Source organism: Physeter macrocephalus, chromosome 3, assembly GCF_002837175.3.
Source record: "Physeter macrocephalus isolate SW-GA chromosome 3, ASM283717v5, whole genome shotgun sequence".
In the NCBI taxonomy this organism is placed as follows: Eukaryota; Metazoa; Chordata; class Mammalia; order Artiodactyla; family Physeteridae; genus Physeter; species Physeter macrocephalus.
The window spans coordinates 10,174,470-10,202,123 of NC_041216.1; the positions used below are offsets into that span (position 1 = coordinate 10,174,470).

General features: G+C 39.3%; 1 protein-coding gene and 1 pseudogene across 2 annotated transcripts; one reads left to right on the forward strand and one right to left on the reverse strand.

Annotated features, from left to right (window-relative positions):
* The first annotated feature begins 87 nt into the window (after positions 1-87).
* Positions 88-26,251, forward strand: ZBTB8OS (zinc finger and BTB domain containing 8 opposite strand). 2 transcript variants are annotated; one of them, XM_024125192.3, is made up of 7 exons: positions 88-320; positions 9,081-9,105; positions 9,382-9,503; positions 9,711-9,793; positions 10,745-10,797; positions 13,044-13,080; positions 14,460-26,251. In XM_024125192.3, the coding sequence occupies exons 3-7, from the start codon at positions 9,431-9,433 to the stop codon at positions 14,544-14,546; spliced, it is 333 nt and encodes a 110-aa protein (XP_023980960.1). In that variant the 5' UTR covers positions 88-320; positions 9,081-9,105; positions 9,382-9,430; the 3' UTR covers positions 14,547-26,251. The 2 variants fall into 2 exon arrangements, with proteins under 2 accessions (XP_023980960.1, XP_007125147.2); XM_007125085.4 differs by lacking the exon at positions 88-320 and adding an exon at positions 397-553.
* On the reverse strand, positions 11,360-11,958 carry LOC102996535 (transmembrane protein 126A-like; annotated as a pseudogene).
* Positions 26,252-27,654: the final 1,403 nt, after the last annotated feature.

Sequence of the window (27,654 nt, forward strand, 5' to 3'; positions counted from 1 at the left end):
CGGGGTCACGTGAGAGGTTTAGTCCGCACGCTCCTGGGGGCAGCCATTTTCTTGAAGGGTGTTAAGCTGCTATCCCTTCAAAGTAGGACTTTAGATGAGGAGTCTAAGAGGTTTTCGGGTCTAGTTGTCAACTCTGGGGGTGAGGCTCCAAGAAAAGGCTTCTATCAGACCTCGAGTGTCCCTTGCTCCTAGGCCCTCCAATTTATTTGTTCCCTTAGTTCTTAGAACTATTGATGAAGCAAGCCCATAAAATGAGGCCTTGGACTTTTAAAGATCTCCTCCAAGCGGCGGGACCTAGGACGGAAGTCTTAGAGGATTAAGTAAGTCCTCGAGAATGGAGTCCTGGCCCTTTAAGGGTGTGTATCAAGGGGCGGAGTCTAGGGCGGAAGTTGTAAGTCCGGGCCGAAGTCCGGCTGATGAAGGGCGGAAGTTGAGTTTGGGGCCCAAGTCGCAATCATGATGCTGGAAGGGGAAGATGTTAGAGATTACAATTTGACTGAGGAGCAGAAGGCGATCAAGGCCAAGTATCCTCCAGTCAATCGGAAGTACGAGTGTGAGTAGGTGGCTCACTTCTCTCCTTGCCGGGGGCTTCCGGCTTCCTCTTCCACTTTGCCCCATAGGGTGGCTCAGGCATTCTCGTTTTAGAAACCCGGGCTCCCACATTTACAGCCTTTTGAACTTTTTCTGCATATGCCTAGTTACATTTATATTGTGGGAATTTTAATTCTGTATTAATTCTGAAGGTTACGTATTTTCAAACGTTTGAGGGGTTGTCGCCCCCAAGTATCTCCCTCCAACTGTGGGATAGAGTGTGCCTAGGGTAGAGGACTCGGAAAGCTCTGAGTAGGGGACTTCTAAATTGGTGTTTTACCTGTATCGTGTTGTTAGCAGAAAGACCTGGTTTTGTCATTTTTAGCTTAGTGACTTTAGGCAAAAAATCACATAACCTCTTTGCACTCAGTTCCTTCATGTGAGGGATAAATGAGATAATAATAAATGTGAAAGTATAGTGCAGACTCTGAAGTTCTACAGAAACGTTAAGCTGCCGTCCCTAAAGGTGGATGTGGTTTGGGGAGCACAAATCTGGCTCTTATTTCCTTTCTTAAAGTTCTTTCATTGATTTCCCATTGTCCTCTGTATAGAGTCCAACGATTTACCATAGCATACTAGGCTCTGTACTTTCTGGACCCTGCATATCTCCCTAGCTCACTTTCTCTCACTTAATTTTTTAAAAATTACTTTTAATAGGTCATATATATCATTTAGAATTCAAAAAATACAACAGGTATGCAGCGAAAAGTCTTTCTTTCAGCCCTGATCCCCAGCCCCTTAGTCTTGCTATCCAGATCGACCATCCTTAACATTTTCTTATGTATACATGCAAAGGTGTATGTTTACTTAATTTACTTAACCAATTTCTAGTTGATGGACATTTATACTTATACTCGTTTGCCAATAAAAATAATGCAGCATTGGATATACCTGTGCATCCATTGTTTGGCATATGTGCACATGTATCTGTAGAATAAATTTCCAAAAGTTACATTGCTTTATTGCTTTTTCAAATGGTATCTGCATTTAATCAATTTTTTTAATCAATATTTTTAAAAATTGAAGTATAGTTGGTGTACAGTGTTGTGTTAATGTCTGCTGTACAGCCAAGTGATCCAGTTATACATATATAGACATTCTTTTTGATATCTGCATTTTAAACTTCAACAATTATTGCCAAATTGCTCTCCATTGAGGTTGTGCCAGTTTATACCCTTGCTAGCATTGTGTGTGTGCCTTTTTTCTTTCCTTTTTTTTTAAGAAGCCTGAATTCTTTTTTTAAAATTCATTTTAAATTTTATTTTTACTTTAAAAAATTTATTTATTTTTTGGCTGCACTGTGCTGCGCGGCAGGTGGGGTCTTAGTTCCCCGACCAGGGAGTGAACCTGTGCCCCCTGCATTGGAAGGGCAGAGTCTTAACCACTGGACCGCCAGGGAAGTCCCGACTGTGCCTCTTTTCTCACACTTTTACCAATTACTGTGTTACCACACTTTTTGATCTTTTCTTAACTTAATCTGTTAAGTATCTTATACTAATTGCATTTTACTTATAAGTGAGGCTGAACATATTTTAGTATGTTTGGAGTTATTTGTATTTGCCTTCTGGAATGTGTATATTCATATTTTTAACCCATTTTTTCTATTGGATTGTTGGTCTTTTTTACTGTGCAGAAGTTTATTTTTATGTAGTGAAATTTGTTAACCCTTTTTATGGCTACTGGGATATCATACTTAAGAAGGCATTGCTCGCTCTGGGACTGTAAATTAATTCTCCCATGTTTTCTTCTAGTACATTTGAAAATAAAACCTTTTTTTTTTCCTTAGGCCATACCACATGGCTTGTGGGATGTGGGATTTTAGTTCCTCCGCCAGGGATTGAACCTGGGCCCTTGGCAGTGAGAGCACAGAGTCCTAACCACTGGACTGCCAGGGAATTCCCCAAAATAAAACTTTTATTTTAGTATAAGATACGCATAGAAGAGTGCACGTGTTACAAATGAATTTTCGCAAACTGGATACACCTGTATAACTAGTAACCAGATCAAAAAACAGAATGTTACAGCATCCCTGAAGACCCTCTCATGCTCCTTTCTCCTGTCTCCCATTTTTCCCATTAGCCTGACTTCTAACACCATACATGAGCTTTGCATGTTTTTGTACATAATCTAAATGGAATCATGTAGTATGTATTCCTTTTGTGTTTGGCTTTTTTTGGCTCATATTTGTGAGAACTGTATTTTTGCTAATAGTTATAGATTGTTCATGTTTCTAGTATTTATGGTTTTTAAAAAATATATATTTAAATTTTGAATACCTTAGGATTAGGGTAAGGTGGAAATTAAGTATCAATATCTGATAATTATTTTCCAGAGGCTATAAAATCATTTATCAACAGTCTGTCTTTTCCCCTGTGATTGAAATATGACATCTTTATCGTATACAGAATTCCTCTAACTATATTTAGGTCTATAGCTGGACTTACTATTCTGTTCCTTTGTTTTAGCTCTCTTTTTATGTGCCAGTGCCACATTTTAAATTATTGAGGCTTTATTGTATCTTTTAATATCTTCTAGGACAATCTTGCTCTTTCCTGCCATTCTTATTGTTTTTATTTTTTCCTCTATATATAGATAAAAATCAGCTTGTGAGGATCCATAAGAATTACTGTTGGTATCCCCTCCACCCTTTTAATCATTTGTTTCATCTTCTCTCCATCCTGAGGCTACTTAGGGGCCCAACCCTGAGTCACCTCATTAGCATAGACTCAAGTGTGGTCAGAAGGGGCTCTTTATGAATAACACTGAGTGACACTTCTGTCACTCAGAAAATTCCCAGGATTTTAAGAGCTCTGTTCCAGGAACCAGCGACAAAGACCAAATATATATTTTTATTATACCACAAAAACATTCAGTGAAAAGCAGCAATTAGGAATGAGAGAAAAGGGCTTCCCTGGGGGCGCAGTGGTTAAGAATCCTCCTGCCAATGCAGGGGACATGGGTTCGAGCCCTGGTCCAGGAAGATCCCACATGCCGCGGAGCAACTAAGCCCATGCACCGCAACTACTGAGCCCATGCACCGCAACTACTGAGCCTGCGAGCCACAACTACTGAGCGCATGTGCCACAACTGCTGAAGCCCGCATGCCTAGACCCCATGCTCTGCAACAAGAGAAGCCACTGCAATGAGAAGCCCACGCACTGCAACGAAGAGTAGCCCCCACTCGCCGAAACTAGGGAAAGCCCACATGCAGCAACAAACACCCAACGCAGCCAAAAAAATAAATAAATAAATTTATTTTTTAAAAAAATGAATGAGAGAAAAAATAAACAATAGTGTATTTTTGAGAAATAGTTGAGAAAAGACCGTTTGCTCAAAAATCCTGTTAACATTTTGTTTGGGAATTCCCTGGCCGTCCAGTGGTTAGGACTCGGTACTTTCACTGCCAGGCTGGGGTTCAGTCCCTTTCTGGGGAACTAAGATCCCACAAGCCATGCGGCGAGGCAAAAAAACGAAAAAAAACCATTTTTATGTTATGCCTCATGGTTACATCTATGGAGATGATGTAATCTGTTTCCTAAGAATTGAATCTTTGCATTCCAGGGATAAACCCACTTGGTCATTCTGGAGTCTACTTGCCAACATTTTGTACAGAATCTTGGCATTGATGTAATGTGAGATTAGTCTGTGTTTTCTTCCAGCTTCATTTCTTGCCACTGACTACCCCCAGATCTACCCCAAGCTCTCCCTGTAGCCCTGTTTTTCCTTTAAGACTCAGCTCAATTGTCATCTCATTTATTCATTCAGCAACATTATTGAGCACCTGTTGTGTATCAGACACTGAGCGGAAACTGGGAATAAACGAGTGAGCAGATAGATAAAGATCATCCTTAGTCTCTTGGCACATAAAGTGTTAAGTCTTATTTCCTTTGGGAATTCTTACCTGAACCTCTTAGTCTAGCTTAGTTTATCTCTTATGCTCTCCTATAATAGAATTTTCAAAGTGGGCGGTCTCTAGAACCCTAGGTTTCCCCAGACTTTTTCAAAGGATCTGTGAAGTTAAAACTACTTTCTTAATAATACGAGATGTTACTTGCTCTTTTCACTGTGTTGATATTTGCACTGGTGGTGCAGAAGCAGTAATAGGTAAAAGTCCTGGCCCCTTGGCACAAATTGAGGCAGTGGCACCAAACTGTATTGGTAGTCATTGTATTATTTACCACTATGTACTTACAATTAAAAAAAGAAAAAGTCGTTTTTACTTAAAAATGTCCTTGATGACTTGGCAAGAACTATTAATTTTATTAAATATTAACCATTGAGTACACGCCTTTTTAGTATTCTGTGTAACAAAATGGGAAGTATGCATAGTGTTTCTGCTGCTTCACAAAGTATTGATGCTTACCTTAAGGAAAAGAACTTCTGTGATTGAGTTGTGAGATGCCTTTTTTCTCGGAACACTATTTTTTCTCAAAAGAATGACTGAAAGACATACTATTGTTATTCAGACTTGGGTATTTCCAATATCTTCTTGAAAATAATCTGTCACATCAAGGAAAATAACGATATTTGTTGGTATATTGATAATTTATATAGTGATAAAATTCAAGCTTTCAAGTGAAATCAGAATTTTGGAAAACTTGTATCTGCCATCATGAGCTTCACGGTTTCCCAGTGCTTAAAGACCTCTCTGATGAGATTGGAGGTGATATTAACAAATAGATGTTTTAAAATTCTATATAATGTGTCAACATCGATGAACTGATATTTTCCCAAAAACCAATGCTTGATATTACACAGTCAGGCATAGATAAGATCTGTTTTAGGCACAAGATAGAGCAATGGATTTTAATGTTACAGAGTTCGAAAAATTCATTGTTAAAGCCTCAAATTCTGCATTGCAACTAACCTTTAAAAAACCACCAGTTTCGGGCTTCCCTGGTGGCACAGTGGTTGAGAATCCGCCTGCCGATGCAGGGAACACGGGTTCGTGCCCCGGTCCGGGAAGATCCTGCATGCCGCGGAGTGGCTGGGCCCGTGAGCCATGGCCGCTGAGCCTGTGCGCCGCCCGGAGCCTGTGCTCTGCAACGGGAGAGGGCACAACAGTGAGATGCCCGCGTACCACACACACACAAAAAAACCACCAGTTTCTAGTTTTGGTGAAGGAAGACTATATACAATTTTTTTTCCTCACTCTGGCTGTGCTGCCCATATGCATTTTTTAAAATAAATTTATTTATTTATGTATTTATTTTTGGCTGCATTGGGTCTTCATTGCTGCGGGGAGGCTTTCTCTAGTTGCGGCGAGTGGAGGCTCTTCCTTGTTGTGGTGCGCGGATTTCTCATTGTGGTGGCTTCTCTTGCCGTGGAGCACGGGCTCTAGGCACACAGGCTTCAGTAGTTGTGGCTCGTGGACTCTAGAGCACAGGCTCAGTAGTTGTGGTGCACGGGCTTAGTTGCTCCGCGGTATGTGGGATCTTCCTGGACCAGGGCTCGAACCCATGTCGTCTGGATTTGCAGGCGGATTCGTAACCACTGTACCACCAGGGAAGTCCACATTTTTTTTTTAAGCTCTTAAAATACTCCTTTTTCCTCCTGCATATCTGTGAGATTGCAGCACACTGAAAAGCCAGACATTAAAAATACTTGCAGAAATGCTAAACAGCGCCACTCTTCTCACTACATTTTTTGAAAATGTAGTCATTTTTCATAAAAATATATAATTTATGTTAAATAAAATGGGCTTATTATTTGTATTTATTTATTTATTATTTTTGGCTGCGTTGGGTCTTCGTTGCTGCTCTGGGGCTTTCTCTAGTTGCGGCGAGAGGGGGCTATTCTTTGTTGCAGTGTGCGGGCTTCTCATTGCAGTGGCTTCTCTTGTTTCAGACCTTGGGCTCTAGGCGTGCGGGCTTCAGTAGTTGCAGCACACTGGGCTCAGTAGTTGCGGCACATGGGCCCTATAGCACTCGGGCTTCAGTAGTTGCGGCACGTGGGCTCAGTAGTTGTGGTGCTTGGGGCTATAGGGCGCACGGGCTTCAGTAGTTGTGGTGTGCATTGGCAGGTGGAATGTTAACCACTGCACCACCGGGGAAGTCCCTGGGCTTATTATTTTTAAGTGAATTAATATATACTTAAAATTTTTTTCAGTTAAGATTTCTAGGTTAATATTGCCAGATACAACCCATATAAACAAAAGCTCTTTGGGGCCTCAGTAATTTTTAAGAGAATAAAGGGTTCCTGAGACCAAAAAATTTGAGAACCAGTGCCCTATAGCAATCTGTCATTGTCTCTTTAAACCGTCTTTTAAAAAATTGAGGTACAATTTACATGTTATAAAAGTGCTCACATCTTAAGTATAAAGTCCAATGAGTTTTGATAAACAGATGACATCTGTGTAACCAATACTCGAGTCAAGCTCTAGAACATTTATATCACCCTAGAAAGTTCCCTTTGCTCCTTTCCAGTTAGTTCCCTAGCCCCTTACCTTGAGGCAAGCACTGCTTTGATTTCTATCACCACAGTTTACTTTTGTTTTAGAGTTCTGTATAAGTGGAATCACACAGTATAGATTCTTTTCTGTCTGGCTTCTTCACTCAGTATCAAACACAAGCTAGACGTTAAAGTGGTGAATGGATTTTATTCAGTAACTGCTGACAGCAGGGGAAAGAGCTGAGCTCCCTGACTCTTGTTAATGCATTGTATCAGTAGTTCATGCTTCTTTATTGCTGAGTAGTGTGGCATTGTATTCCTCAGTTTGTTTATCCGTTCTCTTGATGGATATGGGGTTTTTAATTTGGGGGAATCAAATTGCTGTGAACATTCTATGTCCTTTTGTGGCCACATACTTTCATTTCTCTAGGGTTAATACCTGTTATTTTCCTTTAACTTGTTTGTCATCTCTGCTGGTCATTGAGCCCTTAATGCCTAAAATGTATTGAGTCCTCAGTAATATTTTGAGTAAATTAGAGATGAGCTTAAACCTTGAGTGTTACCAGAACAAGATGTGTTATGTAAATGGCACTAAACTGGGAGTCAGAAAATTTCAATTCTAGTCCCAACTCTATAATCAGCAGTGTAGTCCTAAACAAGGCGCACAATCTCTCTGGATTTCAGGTTTCTTCTTGTAATTGAAGGAATTCTGTTAAATGAACTCTAATACTTTGTTGTAGCCTGAATATTCTATGATTCTAAGCAGGAAGAATTGATGGAAGTCAGGTAAGAGTGAAGGATAGACTCTAAAATCTTTTTTGTTTTTAATTAGTTATTTTTTTTTATTTTGGCTGCACTGGGTCTTCATTGTGGCACTCGGACTTCTCTAGTTGTGGCGCGTGGGCTTAGTCGCCCTGCGGCATGTGGGATCTTAGTTCCCTAGCCAGGGATCGAACTCACATCCCTTGCCTTGGAAGGCAGATCCTTAACCAGTGGACCACCAGGGAAGTCCTGACTCTGAAATCTTGAGATAACAGATCCAACAGGAACTTGCTGTAATAGCAGTTTTTTTTGTTTTTTGGTTTTTTTTGCGGTATGCGGGCCTCTCACTGCTGTGGCCTCTCCCATTGCGGAGCACAGGCTCCGGACGCGCAGGCTCAGCGGCCATGGCTCACGGGCCCAGCTGCTCCGTGGCATGTGGGATCCTCCCGGACCGGGGCACGAACCCGTGTCCCCTGCATCGGCAGGCGGACTTTCAACCACTGCACCACCAGGGAAGCCCTGTAGTAGCAGTTTTAATTTCCTGGGGTTGCTGTGAGACTATCAGGAAAAAGCTCATAATACATATTGTAGAGTTTACTTTCCGAAACTGTTTTATTGGTCAGGGATATCATTGAGGAGTCCTTCAAATGAAAGAAATCAACAAATATAAAACTTGGCTCTTGTTAAAAATAAAAAATTGTTTTGTCTGGGATTTGGCTAGCTGTTCATGAAAAGGTGAAACAAAATCTGGAATTTTATATCTTTGATGATGTAGTTTCTAGAATTTTGGTCATTCACACAAGTAGATATTTAGAAAAGATACTGATTTGTTTTGTTGAGAAAAAGTAACTAATGGCAGAGAATGTCATTTGTTTATTGAAAAACTATGATGTATTAGACACTTTTTATTTATTATTATTATTTTATTGTTATTATTATTATTTTTTTAGACACTTTTTAGATCACCTAGAAGACCGTGGCCGAGATGCCTTCCAGAAATTGTCATTCATTTAAATATAAATCTTGGCTTTTAAAAAAATAACCCTTTAGCATCAATATGCTAATATTATGTAACCATTAATTCTTTTATTTAATATTAGTTCATTTAATATTAACAGAATAATAACTGTGAATGCTTAGAAGAAATTTTTACAAATAAAAAATAACCCTTAACAGAGCAATTAACTTTTGTGTAAATGGTTAGTGAAAGGTGTGTGGCCAGCCCACATTTTCTTGCTCTTCAAGGATGATGTTCTTAGTAATGATCTAGAGTTATTTTCTTGTGATTTGCAAGTCCAGTTTAGTTGCTTATAAGTGTTTTTTCCTCTCTCCCTCAGATTTGGATCATACAGCTGATGTCCAGTGAGTATAGCTGGAGTTTATGCCTTTGCAATCATGTGCTTAACATAGGAAGCCTGATGTTTTAATCTTGATGTCCCGAGTTTTAATTTTTCTCCTCCTCTTTTGGTTCCTTTAGTACATGCAAATGGTGGTTTAAGAGCACCTGGTTTCAGTGTCATTAAACTGATTGAGACCTTTGATTTTGTATTTATCATGTTAATTTTATTTTGACTTTCCTGACAAGTTTTCTGCTTTGCAGTGGATTATATTACACAGGGCATGAATGTATTTCTTTAGGTTACACGCATGGGGAGATACTCTGGAGGAAGCATTTGAGCAATGTGCAATGGCCATGTTTGGTTATATGACAGATACTGGGACAGTGGAGCCCCTCCAAGCAACAGAAGTAGAAACCCAAGGTAACCAATTTATTCACAAGGAAGAAATTGTTACAGATGTTCAGTATTCTACATAAATTCAGTATATGCTCACAGTAAGAACAACAAAATTGATTATGAGCTTGTTCTTTCAACTAGCCTAAGAAATTCATTGCACTGTCAAACAAGTTTTTTGAGACAAGAGTTATTAAACATGATACTGTCATGGTTCTTTTTGATCCTGTGTAGGAGATGACTTAAAATCTCTTCTGTTTCACTTTTTGGATGAATGGCTTTATAAATTCAGTGCTGATGAATTCTTCATAGCCCGGGTAAGCAAAAGTTTTTCTTTTTTACTGAGCAAATGGGTTCCTACCCATATTTTATAAGAAGACTAGTGATTTAAAATAGAACATGTGATGCAAAACCAAGCCATACAGATGATGATTTGCAGAAATTATAGTAACCATAGGCTCTTCTTGGATAACCCGAGTTTGCTTATGTATGTGCATTTTGTATTTAGATCTCTTATTATGTACTTGTCACTCATCAGGATTATGTGACAAGAACACACCTATTGTTTCCACTGTCTCTGTCTGCACATTTTATGTCTCCCAAGTTTGAGCTGTACTTATGTCCATCCATATGTTCCTTTTGTCCCATTTGTAATTTGGCAGTTCTGCCATGTTGGCCTAAGTTTAAAAATTGATGTTTTTAGTTTTCCTTAATGTGAAAAAGGAAAAGCCAAATGGAGTTTACTTGTTGCCATCAACCTCCAGAGGGAACACCTCTCCAACCTCATTGTTATCTAACACACATGGCCTTCCTTGCTTCCGTAATTCCTCCATTCTCTCCCTTACCAGCTCCACTACATATATTCTTCCAACTGGGTCATTCGTCCTACAGAACTGGGTCATTCATCCTACAATATTATATAAAAATAGGCTGAGAGTTTTGTCAATTCTAAATAAATAAAGCTGAAAAAAACCCAGAGTGATTGAAATCCTAGGTCATCCTCTTCTATGTATCTTACAGAAAAATTCTTTTGACTCATATTTTTAGATTGTACATTTTCAAGAATATGTCCCTTGAATATGTAAGAAAAAACTGTATTTCCTTGAAATATATAGTTTGTTGTTCTGTTTTAGTTAACATTATAGTTTTCTTTGCTTCAGAGAAGTTTTATGCTATTATCTTGAAAAGATGATAACCTAGACATGTTTCAGTAGCTGGTCTGTTATGAGCATAAATTAAAATTAAAAGAAATTTTTTTTCTTCTTTAGGAAGTAAAAGTACTTAATATTGATCAAAGAAATTTCAAATTACGGTCAATTGGGTAAGTTTTGAAAACCTTTAAAGTAGCGGGTCATGAAAGATGTTAAGTTATTCTTCAGTGAACTCAGTGGGCAGGAAGACAAATAGAAATGTTAAGTCAGAAGATCAGTTGCATCCCAGTAGGGCTTTGCAGGTTACGCTTCTTGAGATACCTAGGAGCCAGGGTTCACCTCAGGTTTGGTGGACCAGAAACTTGTCAAAACAAAGTTGATGTGTGTTATTAAACAGGATTCCCAATTTGTTGATTTTTAGCACAAAAAATATATCATTGGTAGATGGCACAGATATTTGCATAAAGCTTAGCTTGGTGATAAGAAATGCTGCTGCATCCTTTTCTATAGATCCTCACACCTGGACTCCATTTCCTTCTATTAACAAGTTATACATTTCCTTCCAGAGTTTGCAAACACTTGATTACGGCACTTTGATTGGATTTGGTGTTTTCCGAGTTTCTTCAGTCATTTAATGATATCTTTTAGATGTTTTTTTTTTTTTTTAACAAGTCTCTGTTTATTCATACTTAGATGTAGGTTATTTTTACTCTTTTATTTTTGTGTACAGATTTACTTAACAATCACGGTTTCTAGGCCAGGTTCAGGTAACTGAAAAGCCTTTATAAGTAGTTTATATTCTCTAGACCCAAGGTATGCTGCAAACCCAGTCTGGAGCAAAATGGGAAATAACATCTTTCTAAAGATAGGCTTAGAAATCCTAATCTAGTAATTTAAGATGTTTCCTTTCTCGGGTAGCGGGGCTGAGTTATAGCTTGCTGCTAGGCCACCATTCACAGGGATAGCCAAGAAAACAGGGTACAGACCACCAAAAACAAGACCAACCAATCTACCTCGTGTGAAGGTACAGGTTTCACAATGCAAATCACCTGTATTCAAAGGTAAACTTACAAAATCTTTGTAAGATACATGTGCCATCAAAAATGGGATCTCTGCCATTGGTAAGCCAGCAGGTATATGAGCCTGTGTCACATGTAAGATTCGTCGAAAAAGACTATCTGCTATTAGGCCATAGAGGGCAGCATTAAGTCCAACATATGCTGATCCATTTTCAAGCAGATTCCTTTCTGTTTTGGAATTTAGTTAATTTTTCTGGTTATGATATCAATTAAGTTCTCCTTGACAGTATCATCTGGTTCATGATTTTCCATCTTGAGCCTTACGCTTTCCTCCCAGCACTTGCTGCCTCCTCTGGTCTTATTCAGCCACGTGAGGGCTCACTCCAACCCTTACGCAACTCTTTTAGGTTATTTTTATATAAAGCTTATCTTTTCTATTTTTTTTTTTTTTTTTTTTTTTTTTGCGGTACGTGGGCCTCTCACTGTTGTGGCCTCTCCCACTGCGGAGCACAGGCTCCGGACGCGCAGGCTCAGCAGCCATGGCTCACGGGCCCAGCTGCTCCGCGGCATGTGGGATCCTCCCGGACCGGGGCACGAACCCGTGTCCCCTGCGTCGGCAGGCGGACTCTCAACCACTGCGCCACCAGGGAAGCCCATCTTTTCTATTTTATGTTGAATTTTTTTAGTTTCTTTTTGTAAAGTGAGAGCTTTTATTATCTCCTCCTCCTCCCTTTTTTTATGGGTAAGAAAACAGGGTTGTCCAAGGGTACTTAGCTAATAAATAGTTGAACAGAATTTTAAAACTTTGCTCTTTCTGCTACTGCTACTGCTTCTGCTACTGTGATCTTCAGCCACATTAGTGTTGAAGGGAGAGAGGATACTCATCCCAGGTTCCAGGGCAGTACCTTTCTAGGGCCTTCCATGTACACACCATGGACATTTTTTGAAAAGTTATAAAATACAAACCAAGTTCAGACTGTACTACAGAATCTAGTATTTTGCCTTTATGGTGTTCAGACGTGCTTTCTCCAGTGGAAGATATTAATTAGTTCTGTAGTCCTGAGTACAGTGAAAATTTTGAACATGCTACTACTCTGTTATGAACCAATATTCATTAAACAATGTTTATTGAGAATCTACCTATGTACATTATACTAGGACACTTTTTTTTTTAAGAGCAACTATCAACCTTCTTGAAATGGCTATTGTACACATAAGTCCCTCAACAGCTGTATGTGCTAACAATCAAACTGAAATTTATAGCTCCCTTCCCCCTCCATCTCTTTTGGCTTTCTAGTATCTAAACTACATTTATAAGGCTTACTTTAAAATGTGGAAAGAGAGAATAAATGTTAAATACTGGAAATCTTTATCATGTTTTACTTTTCCTTCTCAAGGTGGGGAGAAGAATTCTCATTGTCCAAGCACCCTCAGGTATGTTTTTAAATCCAGCCATTAAAAACATTTTATATTACCTTACCATAAAGTCAGTAAATGTGACAGTTAACTTAACTAGTTCTAATAAGTTGGTGTAAAGTCCTAAATTTTTCTCAGACTTATATGACCTGTCGGCACATATTATGTTAAAACACTGTGATTTCACACACCTGATTTGGAGGATTAGGAATCAGCACTTGGGTTATAGGGTCAGGTTTGTTACAGAGTTGTGGGGTGTAAAAATCCCTTTGCCTTATCGAGTTTTGATGTCCTCCCCCGTAATGAAGGTGTTGGACTAGATGTTCTCTAAAGTGTCTTCTACCTTTTGTGCTTCTCCAGATTCAGTATTTGCCAGCATGTATGGCTTTGCTCTATATGAGTCAAATCTGTTGGAATAGGGGTAGGCAATTTTTTTCCTAATGTTTTGTGCTTTGTGGGCAGAGAATGATAGAAGAGCAACTATTCAACTCTTCTCTTATATGTAGCACTCAACAGCCAAGGACAACACATAAATGAATGAATGTGGATGTGTTCCAGTAAAACTTTTTTTAAACATTTTCTCCACTACTATTTAGAAATGTAAAAACCATTCTTAGTTCGTGGGGCTGTACAGCAATAGGTGGCAGGCTGGATTTGGCCTTCAATTTGTAGTTCGCTGACCCCTGTGTTTAGGCCAAGGAGACCTAAGTTAGTTGGAGGTGACTGGAAAATCCTGTTTGCTTCCGGTAGCTGCAATAGCATTTCTTCAACCACAGTGCAATAAAATGAAGCCTGGTGAGGGAGCCTCGGGGAAGAGAAGCATAAAAAGAACAGAAGCCAGTAGAGGGGGAACATGTGGATTGAAAACAAATTATTTTTATAATACAAATGACAGTGGCATTTTCTTTTGAGTATGTTATATTTGAGATACCTATTAGACATCTAAACGGAGATGTTGGATAATAGGCATTTGACTGCCATTCAGAGAAGGGAATAGGCCGAATTCCCAGGGCCCAGGTTCGACTGTATGGAAGAAGCCTTAAGAAGGAGCCCTGACCCAAACAGTAGGAAAGCTTTGTGTTCTTGGATTCAACCCATCTGATAAATGAAAAAGCTGATGCCCAGAGAGGTCTGACAGCTTCCGTATCCAGTTGCAGACAAAGCCAGGACTATAGTATGCTTCGTCTCCTAACTCAGTGATTTTTCTGCTGTACATATTTGCCTCTCATTTTTACTGGATCAGTGGATAATGCTATACTAATTTGATAACTAATTGTTTCGTCTGAGTTTTTCAGAGCAATATTAGAATTTTGACTTTCTGCCAATTGTTGCTAGAGTTAATGATTCTGATTTTGATGTCCTTTTTCTTCCTGTTTTTTCTTTAACCCCAACTTCAGGGAACTGAAGTCAAGGCAATAACATATTCAGCAATGCAGGTCTATAATGAAGAGAAGCCAGAAGTTTTTGTGATCATTGACATTTAAGACACACAAAAAAGAGACTCCCTATGAAGAACTGTTTTTTCCTCTTCCTTTTGAGAAGATACCATGATACCATGATATAAATTCTACAGTATCTTAATATATGGAGATTTGCAGAACAGAAATTTTTAACTTAAAGTGTGACTTTCAGAAATGGGAAATCTAGGTACAGCCTTGGTCTGTGTTATCCAAATATTCAAAGTTTAAAGAAACCTTTAGGTGGCAATATGGTTCCTCATTTGTTTTTTTTTGTTTTTTTTTTTTTGTTTTTTCTTTAAAGAAGATGTTGGGGGTAGGAGTTTATTAATTAATTTATTTTTGGTCTGTTGGGTCTTTGTTTCTGTGCGAGGGCATTCTCTAGTTGTGGCAAGCAGGGGCCACTCTTCATCGCGGTGCACGGGCCTCTCACTATCGCGGCCTCTCTTGTTGCAGAGCACAGGCTCCAGACGCGCAGGCTCAGTAGTTGTGGCTCTCGGGGCTAGTTGCTCCACGGCATGTGGGATCCTCCCAGACCAGGGCTCAAACCCGTGTCCCCTGCATTAGCAGGCAAATTCTCAACCACTGCACCACCAGGGAAGCCCCCTCATTTGTTAATTCCCTGCTGTAGCAATAGGTGCCTTACACCCTTCCCATGGAATGCCAGCCCTCCAGCCTGGTCCCAGAAAGGATCATTGATCTAAGAGCAGCCTGGGAGACTCTGAAGCCCCCATGCTGTTACTGAATGCAGCTTGAAAAAAAAAGAAATTTGAGGAATCCTACAACCAGGATTTTGCTTTTCTTCCAAATTGGTTAACACATATATTTTCTATACGTACATGAAAAGAGGTCGTTTTAGATTGCTGTGGGAAAGAGCCATCCTGTATTCCATTTGGTTTTCTCAGATGAAACAGTTATAGTTGAACAATTGGAAGCCTTCTCTAGAAAGAGCCCTGATTTACTGTTCTCACTTTTTTTTAAGCACTGAAGTATTGACACTTTCTTGTTTTCCCGTAAGAAAAATTTGATGCATGTACAAATGGGCCCTTCTTTCTAAGATATAATTTTATATTAAAGCCATTATATTTAGAGAAGAAAAGAATTTTTTAAAATGTCTTTGGTTTTTAAAAATTACCTAAGCTTTTCATTCCTAAGGAGACAGGAGGCCAGGAAAACAACTTTAAAATGATCTGAACTTTTCAAATTAGATAACCTTTGAAAAAAATGAGGCTGCTTTCATTTGATTTGCAGCATTATTCCATTCTCTATTCATTGATTGAGGTATTCGTCCTTGTGATGCAAGAGTTTGCAAAGTTGCTGTTTATTCACACATATGTGAAAAAAGATTGCCACTGGGTGCTGCCAAATATCATTATAGTGTGCTGAACTTGACCTAAAAGGAAGAGATTGTCTGTGAGCTTTCTAACTGTTTTCTCGCAGCACCACATTATTTTTACTCTGGGGATTTTTTTGGGGGGCGCTGCGCCGCATGACATGCGTGATCTTAGTTCCCTAAACAAGGATCGAACCCGTGCCCCCTGCCTTGGAAGCTCGGAGTCCTATCCACTGGACCGCCAGGGAAGTCCCTCTCTGGGAATTTAACAGAAAGTAGCCGGGGCTGATGAAGACAAGGGCAAGAGCCTGTGGTTTTAATAGTAGCTCTTCAAATGGATACACAGCAGGATCTCTGAGGTAGCACTCCTTTACCTTCTTTATTCTCAGGCATATTTTATAAGTAAATTGTGGACCTCCAAGCAAAACAATGTCTAGAAGAATCTCTTTACCTTTTGTTAGGATGAATTTCCAGCCTGAGATGGGGCTCTTTCTTTCGACTCCTTTACACATCATGGGCTACTTGGGGGGGGGTTGATTGTGAAAGTGAACAACGGGATATTGTGAGGGCAGTGGGAGAGCTGAAGCCAAAGTAAGAAGAGCTCTTGGGATGTATTAAGCCAAGTAGGGTACACATTTGACTCGGGGCGGGGGGGGGCGAAGCATAGCCATATCTCTTAATCACCAGAGCTGTATAATGGAGCTCAATAAAAACAAGGCAGATGTAATTATGCAATACAAATTATATTTTCTTATTTTTAATAAATTTATAACATTACAATTTCAGGTAAATTGTAAAATTTAGTGTTAGTTTTAAAATATGCCAAAACAAAGATACTGAATAGAAGGAAAATGAGTATGTTACCCTTTATACGTGAAGTGTTGGCATTCTTGATCCATCAGTGGCAGCACACGTTTTATTTATTTTTAGTTTATTTATGGAGATGGTTGCACCGTGCTCTCACCAGATTCTTCTGCTAGTTTCAAGTATGTGTCTCCCTAAGAAACTGATTTCCCCCATTGCAGAGCTAATTCTCCTTCCCCATAACGTACCCACCCATCTTCACTTCTGTCTTACTTCTGGGCTGCCGTTCTCATTTCTGAAAATGTCAGGTAGCAAACCCGCTGCCCAAGGAGTCAGGCAGGTAATGGGAGGGCTGCGGGTGTTGAACTGAGGGTTTACGCAGGGGCCAAGCGGGCAGCTGCCTCTCAGCTCCAGCCCTCATTGCTAATGGGAATACAAGCCTAGGGTGGCAGTTTTTCATAAAACCCCAGAGAGTGGGATTTTTATGTAAAACCTCCCAAGTTTTTGGAAAGAAACCCAAACCACTGTGGGTCATCACAATTAAGTACAGACAGGTTGTGTGTGGGCTGAATCTGGTCCACAGGTTGCTAGTCTGCAGCTTCGCTTTAAAACCGAGCTCAGGGAATTCCCTGGCAGTCCAGTGGTTAGGACTTGGTGCTTTCACTGCTGTGGGCCTGGGTTCAATCCCTGGTAGGGAAACTAAGATCCCACAAGCCTCGCAGAGTGGCCAAAAATAAATAAATTTTTAAAACCCAGCTCAAATCACATTTCCACAATGCCTCCCTTACCATTCAGCCTTCAGGGGTCTCTGAACTATGCTTCTCTATTTAGCTTTAAAGATTTGCAGGCTTATTCAATTTTATAATTGTTTAATGTTCACTAGTCTTATACCTCTGAATAGAAGGAAAGCTCCTAGATGGCACATAATAGACGGTCAGTTACTACTTAGTGGTCAGTGGATTAAGCATCTTAGAGCTACGTCAAACTCTTAGGCAGAGACTGCAGGTCAGTTCCTTGAGCATATCTATAAGAACATAAGAATCCCAAGCCACAAGCCTCAGTTCCTAGCCTTTGCTCTACTACTGTTTGACCTTGGACCTGCTTCCTCATCTATGTATTATAGGTGTGTATTAGTGATTCCTCAATTCCTTTCCAGTTCTTAGTTCCTGTGATCTAGTAATATTTTAAACAACTGAGCTGAGAAAGAGAAGGTGTCTTACTGGAACAGTTTAGCCTAAAAGGTCCAAATCACACCATCCAGGTCTGCTCACTAATCAGACAGTCATTGTCATGGGTACAGGGCTGTGTTACATGATGGCAGTGACTTTCCAGGAAAGTAACAGTAGTGATGTGATGACTTTTTCTCACTGGTGCCTCTCCAAGAAGGCTAAGTGGTTATGTGTGTCCTTACATCCACCCTTGCTAGTTCTCTTTCCACCTTGCTATTACCACTTGGGCTTTGGAAGAGAATGTTCAAGAAGAAATGGTGGAAAAAGTACAGTTTATACCCTCCTCAAAGTGGGGGAAGTGCCCCAAGTGGACTACAGTTCTGCCCCTTCCTGAAGTCTGAGCTTCAGAAGGTTTGGGGAATTCCAGATTGAGACTGAGAATGTAGTTTCTTCATCTACAAAAACCAGTGGGTGGGAGTGGGGGACAGGAAATTGGAAAAGATAGCTTCCAAAAGCTCCTTCCAGAGCAAACTTCCTCAGAATTTAGTGACTGTAGTAATTTATCAATGTTTTTTCCCATATAACATGCTCTGTACCTTTTTGTTCTGTTGCCTGTAAAATGAACGATAAATGTTGAATTCTGGACATGCAAGAAAGTAGTCTTAGGGCCAACATATTTATTTTGTCATAAACACATATCCAGGTCTCCTCTGTACAAAACATTTTCCCAGATGCTTTCTGTATATTACCCATTTGTCCTTCCAGTAATTCTATATGTAGTACAGTTGTCCTACATTTTACAAGGGGATTAGTGACACCTAAAACCTACTGGGTAGAAGAGGCAGATTTGGGACTTAGGACTCTGTTCATTGTATTTATACAATATCTTTTAATATATAACAAATCACATTTATGTTCTGTTGTTCTTTTGATCCAGGTAATAGCCCTGTGAGGTTAGCACAACAGCTCTCATTACTCAAGTTTTATTTTATTTATTTATTTTTGGCTGCGTTGGGTCTTCGTCGCGCGTGGGCTTTCTCTAGTTGTGTCGACGGGCTTCTCATTTTGGTGGCTTCTCTTGTGGAGCATGGGCTTTAGGTGCGCAGGCTTCAGTAGTTGTGGTGCATGGGCTCAGTAGCTGTGGCTTGCGGGCCCTAGAGCGCAGGCTCAGTAGTTGTAGTGCCCAGGCTTAGTTGCTCCACAGCATGTGGGATCTTCCCGGACCAGGGCTCGAACCTGTGTCCCCTGCATTGGCAGGTGGATTCTTAACCGCTGCGCCACCAGGGAAGCCCTCAAGTTTTATATATAAGGAAACACTTCACATTTGGGTGAAGGTGCATTTGTAAGGTGCAACTCAGAAATAGATGATTGACAATGGCTGTCTCATTTTCTCTGACACATACTCTAAAAGTTCAAAAGCTAATGTTATTTAGCAAAAACATTTTGACTATAGAAATATCTCGTATCAGGACAAGACAGTAGAAAATAGTGGATTTATATTATTTTTTCCCATTGCCAAATAAATACACAACGGTGTGTGTTTTCTAAATTACTTCCAAATACAAACTTTAAGTACATTAGAGTCATGGATTCACATCCTGACCATGTCACTCACTAGCTATATGACTTTGGGAAATTTCTTGAAGCTCTCTGAGGCTGGGTTTCTTCAACTCTGAAATGGAGATAGTGATTACTCACAGACCAGGTGTCCCCAGCTTTGCTACCATAGTTAAGAATCTTATTTTGTAGAAGAAGAGAAAGGGAGTAATTTTGGAATTATACTTGGAACTGTGGAGTTTAAACACTACTGTGCTAACAGTTTTATTTTGAGGATTTTGGGGGTGCAGTGGTTAACAGCACAAACTGGAGCCAGATCATGGGGGTTCAAGTCCTGGTTCCACCACTTACTAACTATCCACTTTGGGGCATGTTGCTGAATCTCTGTGTGCCTCAGTTTCCAAATTTTAACTCGTGACAATAGTTGTTGAGAGAATTAAATAAATGTATACACATAAAACTCAAGACAGTGCCTGGCACATAGTAATGCTCAGTGAGGGCTAGTACTATTATTGGGACAAGCTTAAATGCTAACAGCCCCCTTACTTTTTCACCTTTTAATTTTTTAAAAAGGCCACAGCGCTTGGTTAGGGGGTGACCAGCCTAAGGATAACCCTGGAGCCAGTGCCATTCTGCCAGAGTCTCTTGTTTGTTAAGAAGGGCAAACAAAGCCACTCCCTTCTGCTTCTCCTCCTGCTGTCTCTTCAGACTTTTTCCTTTCCTGCTTCTCTACTCCAAATCGTTCCTATGTTAGTCTAGTTTTCTTTCTTCCATATCAGAGTTGAGCTGTTTTCAAAAGCTGTGCCTGTCCCTTTATGCCAAGCCGGGTGCCCTTCTACAGGACTCCCATTTTACTGTCCCATCCTGATTCCCTTGCAGCTCGAAGTATTAACCATTCAAGGGGTGTGTCACAATGAGAAGAAAGATGAATCAATTATAGGGTAACTTTGTTTCTGCCTTTATGTTCCCATGGCCTCTCCAAGTCTTCTCAGTACCAGTGCAGCCCGCCCACCATCACCCACCATCAAAGTTCACACCATACAACTCACCAGTTCCTACCTTTGAATTCATGTGCAGATTCTTTTTCTCTGTTTTACAACAATTTCATAAAGTTCCTGAAGTCAGCTAACGTATGTAGTAGTCAACTGCGCTTTTAAGTTGGAAGCACCTTAAGGAGCAAGGGAACTGGCTTCTGGTTATTATTTGTACCTTCCTTGTACCTTTCATCTTTTAATGGTCTGTTTCAGTGATGCTTCCAGTTCTTCCTGATTCCAAAGCCCCCTGGTGACATGCTCCTTAGGGAGAGATCTTTAATGTCCTGTTTTCATATCCAAATTCTGAGTTCCTTGTTTCTATCAACAGTGCCCTTATCCTTCCACAGCCCACATTGGAGTTTTCTTGAACTCCTCTTAACACTTCCATCCCCTGTGCTCAACTATGTGCTAGTTTTCCTTAGTTATACTGATCATTTCTCTTCTCCTTTCACTGTGTCTCCTAACTGGATGTTCTTTCCATTATTCAAGGCGTAGCTCAAAATCATCTTTTTTTTCCTTTTAAATATAGCATTGCTATTTTACATGTTGGCATTAAGGACCATTTTTATTATCTGTATTTATTTTTGAGTAAAAACGAAATTAATAAATGTGATACTCTCCCCTCCCAAATTTTTTGTCTGAATTCCATTTAGGAATCTGGGTGCTTGGTAGATATTGAGACATTGGTTGGGTGAATAAATGGATGTACTTCTGGCTCTTGGTACTTTGTACCACACATCGTCATTGGCCATATATGTATGTCTCTCCAGCTGGAATGTAAAATTCCCCCAGGACTTTCATTTCTCTCCCTTGCATGTGACAAGGGTTCCCGAATTCACTACAAATGCCTCATTTTCCAATATGTGGATGTTTATATGTATGTTACCTAAAGGTAGGAGTCAAGGCTTCTCCTTCCAGTTTCCTTCTTGAAACTTCCTAAATTTTCTGAACTTGGCCAAGTCTTTTCACTGCTCTAAGCCTCAGTTTCTTCATCTGCCATAATACAGTAGTACCTACCTCACCTGGCTGTCAGGCTAAAACATTTGTTGCTCTATTTTTCTCTAAGAGTTACGACTCCCTGAAAAAGAAAGGAAGGAGGGGAGGGAGGCAAGACAGGTAAACTAAAAAACATCAGTGAAGTGCCCGCAGAATCTGGAGAGCTAGGCTCTCATCCGGTACATCTCTTCCAGCAGCAGCGAGGCCAAGGGCGCGGTCCCCACTCTGATGGGGAGGCGGGGGAATGCGGGGGACGCCGAAGGCAGTGACCCTCTGTGACGCACAGACTGCACTATGGGAACCGAGAGTAGAGGTACACTACTACTAGGTCCCCCTGGCGGTAGGGCGGCGGTTTCGGGCACCGCTAGCCAACCCACTGCGTGGGCTGGACTCAATGACTTTGGGGTCAGTTCTCAAGCCTCAGTTTCCTCCTGTTTTAAGTGGGGAGGCATGTGTGCCTACCTCAGCGGCGCTGGATCGAGTAGGCACCCGGCAAATAGGGGCTCTTTATCGGGTGCACACTGCACACAACACAGCGTTTTCTATTCATCTTGCCCCCCCAGAATTTAGCTTTAGGGGTGTCTGGTATGTCGGGGCCCTCCACGGGGAACTGTGGGGTTCTCTACGGGGGTCTCGCTGCTGGACTCTGATAACTTTCCAGGAAAAGTAGTTGTGCGGGAAACAGGACTGAAAAGGAAAAGAAAGGTTCCTACTCCTAAATCCCACTCACTGGTGCAGTCCTCCCTGAGAATAAGATGAAGCCACGTGGTCATCCGCCTGAGCGCGAATAGATGTTGCTGCTGCTTAGGGGAAAACACAGGGCTTTCATTTTTTAACACGGCCCCCAAATACTGGAGCGTCTGGTGCAGGTGCCATTTTCCACTGCTGTATTCCTTGTGGATTTTTTTTCCTCCAGGGGAAAAAAAAAGTTTAAAATCAACTCAAGTATGCAACAAAAGACACATTATCTTCTTGTATTTCAGCGTTTAACCTTTTAGAATTATGCAAGAAAGTGCCACTTCTTATTGGATGATTTTTTTTTGGTAGGAGAGAAAGCAATGGTGTCTGCATATACAATACTACTGAACGGATATACTTGTCATGTTTGAATTGCATACATAACCTCAATTATGGGAATGAGGATGGTGCTTTATGCCAAAGTCGTTTCAAGTTATTTTCCAAAAAAAAATTTTAATGGCAATACTTGAAGTGAAGCAAAGACATTTTTCTTTCCAAATTAATCTGAAGGCTTCTTTAAATAAGACGTCTTTCTTGGTTTCTCTGGTATGGCATTTAACTTGAATAAAAACTGATTTAATTCAGTTCATTGATGGAATACTAATGTGTAGCAATTAAGTTTCAAAGTGCTTGGAGAGTGTTCTGATTTCTTTTTCAAAAGCAAAGAAAACATTAAAGCTTGCAAAATTTCAGGATATAGTATTTCAGTCACATATTCCTAATATAGTTCTTTTATTACTCTGAATTACTGTGTGAATTCCCAGACTGCAACCCATGATCAAATAAAAATGCAAATACATCTCAAAGTAAAAATGGGCTATTTTAATTTAGTGTCTATACTATTTGACCCTAATAAAAAGTTTAGATGAGGGGGCATACACAATATCTTAAAATTTCACAAAAATTAATATTTTCTTGGACTGGGCAACCATATTTTAATTTTTTTTCCTTAATGATAGGGTTGCGAACCAGTGGACTGGAAGGTGAAACGGTTCCACTGCCCAACTTTAGCATCTATCTATCTGGAGAGAACAAAGGGAAACCTTGACTAGGGGACCTATTTTGCACATAAAAAACACTGGAAAGATTTTTAAAAATGTATCCAGGCCCCATCTGCCAGAGATTCTGCTTTACTTAGGCATCTGTATTTTTAAAATTTCCACAAGTGATTCTCAAGTGCAGCCAAGGTTGAGAACTACTATCTAGGTAAAAATGTTCCATTTTTTCCCTTATAGGCTGAATAAAATAAGTTACTCAATAAAAGAACTAAGTAGTTGTAAATAATATCAACAAGGAATTAAAAGATTTTCCCAATGGGAAAATCAAGAAACTATATAATGGATCTGTGTATCTAGAAATCCGAAAGAGTGAAGTAAAGTATAATCAGTTCTTAGATATACTTTACAAGTTGTCTTTAATAATGTTTGCAAATGATCTAATCAAGCCCAAAGGTAAAGAGATGACTGGCATTACCCTGGTCACTGGTTTCCTATCTAAAGATGATGAAGTATCCAATGGCTTTTGCTGGTGTGAAGAAAATAAAAAGAGGCAGGGAAAAGTGTTTATCATGCTTTTAAGTAAATACATTTCAAAATATTTTTCATTTAAAAGTTAAGAGTCCCAGGACTTCCCTGGTGGTCCAGTGGTTAAGAATCTGCCTTCCAATGCAGGGTACACGGGGTTGATGCCTGGTCGGGGAACTAAGATCCCACAGGCCGTGGGGCAACTAAGCAACTACTGAGCTGGCGTGCCACAACTAGAGAGCCCAGGCACTGCAACTAGAGATAAGCCCACACGCCACAATGAAGACCCAGTACAGCCAAAAAAAAAAAAAAAAAAAATTAAGAGTCCCCTGGCTTCTCCTGTGTGTGGCTTATTAACATATTTCACTTTTCATTGGAATTAACACAGGTACTTTAGGGAGAAGGCTGATAAGTTAGAAAATGAAGTTTATAGATTCTCTGTGGATTTCATTTTTCTGGTCTATTCATGGCTCAATTGGCATGAATAGTTGAGAAACTCCTGTATCGAAATAAAATATTAATTATACTTCACAATATATAAAATTGGCTAAATAATGCCACTTGTGTGACAACCTGAATTTTTATCATGGAAACTCTTGTAACCAAAGTCACATCCTTTACATAATATTTATTCTGTATAGGATTTATCCACATACAATGACGTCAGCTTTAAAACAATTGACTGTTATTTGTATAAACTCATCTTATAAAATAGAGTAATACACAACACACCTCAGTGATTTAAGCTGATATTCTAGGATTCAGAAAATCTGATCATTCTAATTCCTATTTTTGCCACTGTTTCACTGGGTTGTCTTAGGCAGGTTGCTTTACTGTCCTGTGCCTCAATTTCTTTACCTTTCATGTGATAAATGTCCTATTTCATAGATATGTAAAGAATAACATAAAAATTATTAAATACTTTGCAAATATAAAATGCTATATAAATGATAAATAGTAATACTGATCCACTCTAATATAAAATAACTTAGAACTTTCCATTTATAATCTAAAGTTTGGTCCTCCAGTACCTACTGTTATCACCCTTCCCAGTTAAAACACATCTTATGCTGTACTGTTTTCAGTGATTTTTCCATAGTATTAATTTTAGGACTCCAAACATATATAACATATGAACGGAAATTTCAATGTATCTTAGCATGACTCAGCAAAATAACTTTAAAGAATTGAGTTCTGAGCTCATAAGTAACTGAAACACTAAACTTTTCATCCATTAAGCAGTAACTTGGCCACATAAAAGCAGTAACTGTTTGATTTCATCATTCAGACATACAATATTGAAAAATTTGTTCTTAAAAAGGTCTTAAGATGTATGATAACTATAGAAGGAACCTTGTAAAGATGTGATTTGCTGCTCTATGGTTACCAGCCTATAAGTGCAAGGAGTAACAGGAGTAATGAAGTGAGACTGTAATGCTCAAAGGGAAAGTGATCCAGCCCAAGGTTTTCAGTGCTGGACTCCTGAGCTCTGCAGAGTGTCTGGGGAAAGGTTTGTAGGGAGCTTAAACCAGAGCAGCTCTGTCCTTTAGTTTCCTTAAATGTTGAACTTCTCTATGAAACAATTCATTTGAAGAAGGGGTTTCTTGGGTAAAAAAAAATCTTTTAAACCACTGGCCTAGTCAATTTTGCTTCCTCCAGACAGTAGGCACGACTCAGTGGTGCTTTATTTTGCAAAACTTCATCCTATCAACCGGATCTTGAGGACCATAGACTTAGAAGGGTGTTCAGAAGCTGATAAAACAGCATTCTTGTGAGAGCAAACTTTGGTCTAACCAACTTCCATTATTTTCCTAACATTAAAAAAAAAAATCTTGGCATAAATAAAGCTTATATTAACAGATTATACCCCTATGTAATATTTTCCCCCATTTCAGAGCCAAAGAATTCAGTTTTCTTAGAAACCATTAATAGACAGTTTCACTCTAGAAAAGAATTGGTCTCTAAAGTCTTAGATAAATATATGATACTGGAGTTATTATTTACAACTTACAAACATGTCACGAATGTTCTTTTATGATACTAAAATGATAGAACAGATGCACTGTCTAGTTTGGTGAATTTGATAGCTGTTTTGTGGGGATTGCTTGATGCTTGTTATAAACAATTATGAGAAAGCATTATTTCTGATAAGGCTCTACAAGTGCTGGTGGCACTGTGTTCAGTGGACCTTGCTGACAATCATGCTGATGTTTGCATGCAGAATATAGTAGCATCAAAGAACATTTAGATCATAGACTAAAGTGCGTTAGAGTATACACATGCAAGCAAAACTTCATTTCTATAAATAAAGCTCAAGTCAGTCATTTTTCCTATCGGTTCCAATGATTAAAAATCAGATTACAGGGCTTCCCTGGTGGCACAGTGCTTGAGAGTCTGCCTGCTGATGCAAGGGACACGGGTTCGTGCCCTGGTCCGGGAAGATCCCACATGCTGTGGAGCGGCTGGGCCCGTGAACCATGGCCACTGAGCCTGCGCGTCCGGAGCCTGTGCTCCGCAGCGGGAGAGGCCACAACAGTGAGAGGCCCGCGTACCGCAAAAAAAAAAAAAAACACAAAAATCAGATTACAATTTTGAGAGATGTTATCATCCTCTGGTGAGACTAAAGAATGACAAGTGTTCCCTCCCTCATTTGGAACAATGTAATTGTTAAGACTCCTGACTCAGGAATGGTCATGTTGGGAGACAATGAAGCAATCGGAAATTTACCATCAGGGGAATCTTGAAAAAAATTTCAGAATTAGGTACCATAAAACAAAGTGGTTATTCATCTATTTATAAAAAAAACTTAAAGAAATTAACCATTTTGGCCCACAAATTGGTATTAAGGACAATCATTAATTAAAGAATAAGAGAAAATAACATAAGTATCTTGAGGTATGTCATGGCAGTTAAAAATACAGTATAATACATGGAGCCTCTATCAAAATTAAATCAAAACAAGCTTAATTGGGATAACTTGCCAAGACCTTTATGAACAGTTCTTTACTTCTAGTATTTAGATTTTATCTTTACAACTAAAATAATGCATCTCCAATTTGACTGTAATTTTGGAATGTTTCATAATTCATATAGGGGAGGAGTTAAAACTTAATTTTGTATCCTAGTAGAAAAGTTTGTTTTGAAGAATTATATATAAATTATATAAATTGCTTAAAGAACTTAGGAGAATAATGTGTTCAAATAGTTTTATATATAAAATTTATATATAAATAACATAAAAACATGTCACTAGGTACTGTAGGGACATTACTTAGCACTCCTTGAATAATTCTAGTTCAAGATATTATATGTTGTTGAAGATGATTAAATTCCTCTTCTTTCATACTTTCTAATTCTCATAGGCTTCTTTTTATAATTATTGCAGATTGGTGAGGTTTGACTTCTCTTCTTCACCATTTCAGGGGACTATCCAGGGAGAGACAGTTGAAAGAGGACTGTTTAAAATCAAAACCTGTCCAGTCACCAGTCCCACCACTTAAACTTTCTGACCTTAATTTCCTCATTTGTAAATCAGAGACAATACTATTTACCTTGCTGATTAGGTGGGGAGATGTGTGAAAGAGCACTTTATAAGTAATACAGCAGTATATAAATGGAGGAAATTAATCTTAAGAACTGTAAGAACCTCCAGTTTTCTTTTTTTCTCTAGAGAGGAAGAGAGCTATATAGACAGATCCTCAAAAAACTACCTTGACAGTATTAGTTTCCTGCTTTAAGAAAATGATGTCTGTATATAATCTCTGGTCAGCTCCTATTTTAGAGTTTGTTCTTTTTAAACACTGACTACATAAGAGTAATTTTTAACTTAATGACAAAAGTTTCAAATATGAACGATTTCAAACAGTTTAGGTTTGTTTTCTGCCATAATTCTAAAACATTTAGGATATTGGAATAATGATAGGTCATTTTCGGTCTGAAGGTAATAGACTAATTAGTTTAGTCAGGTAGGGTGCCAGACCC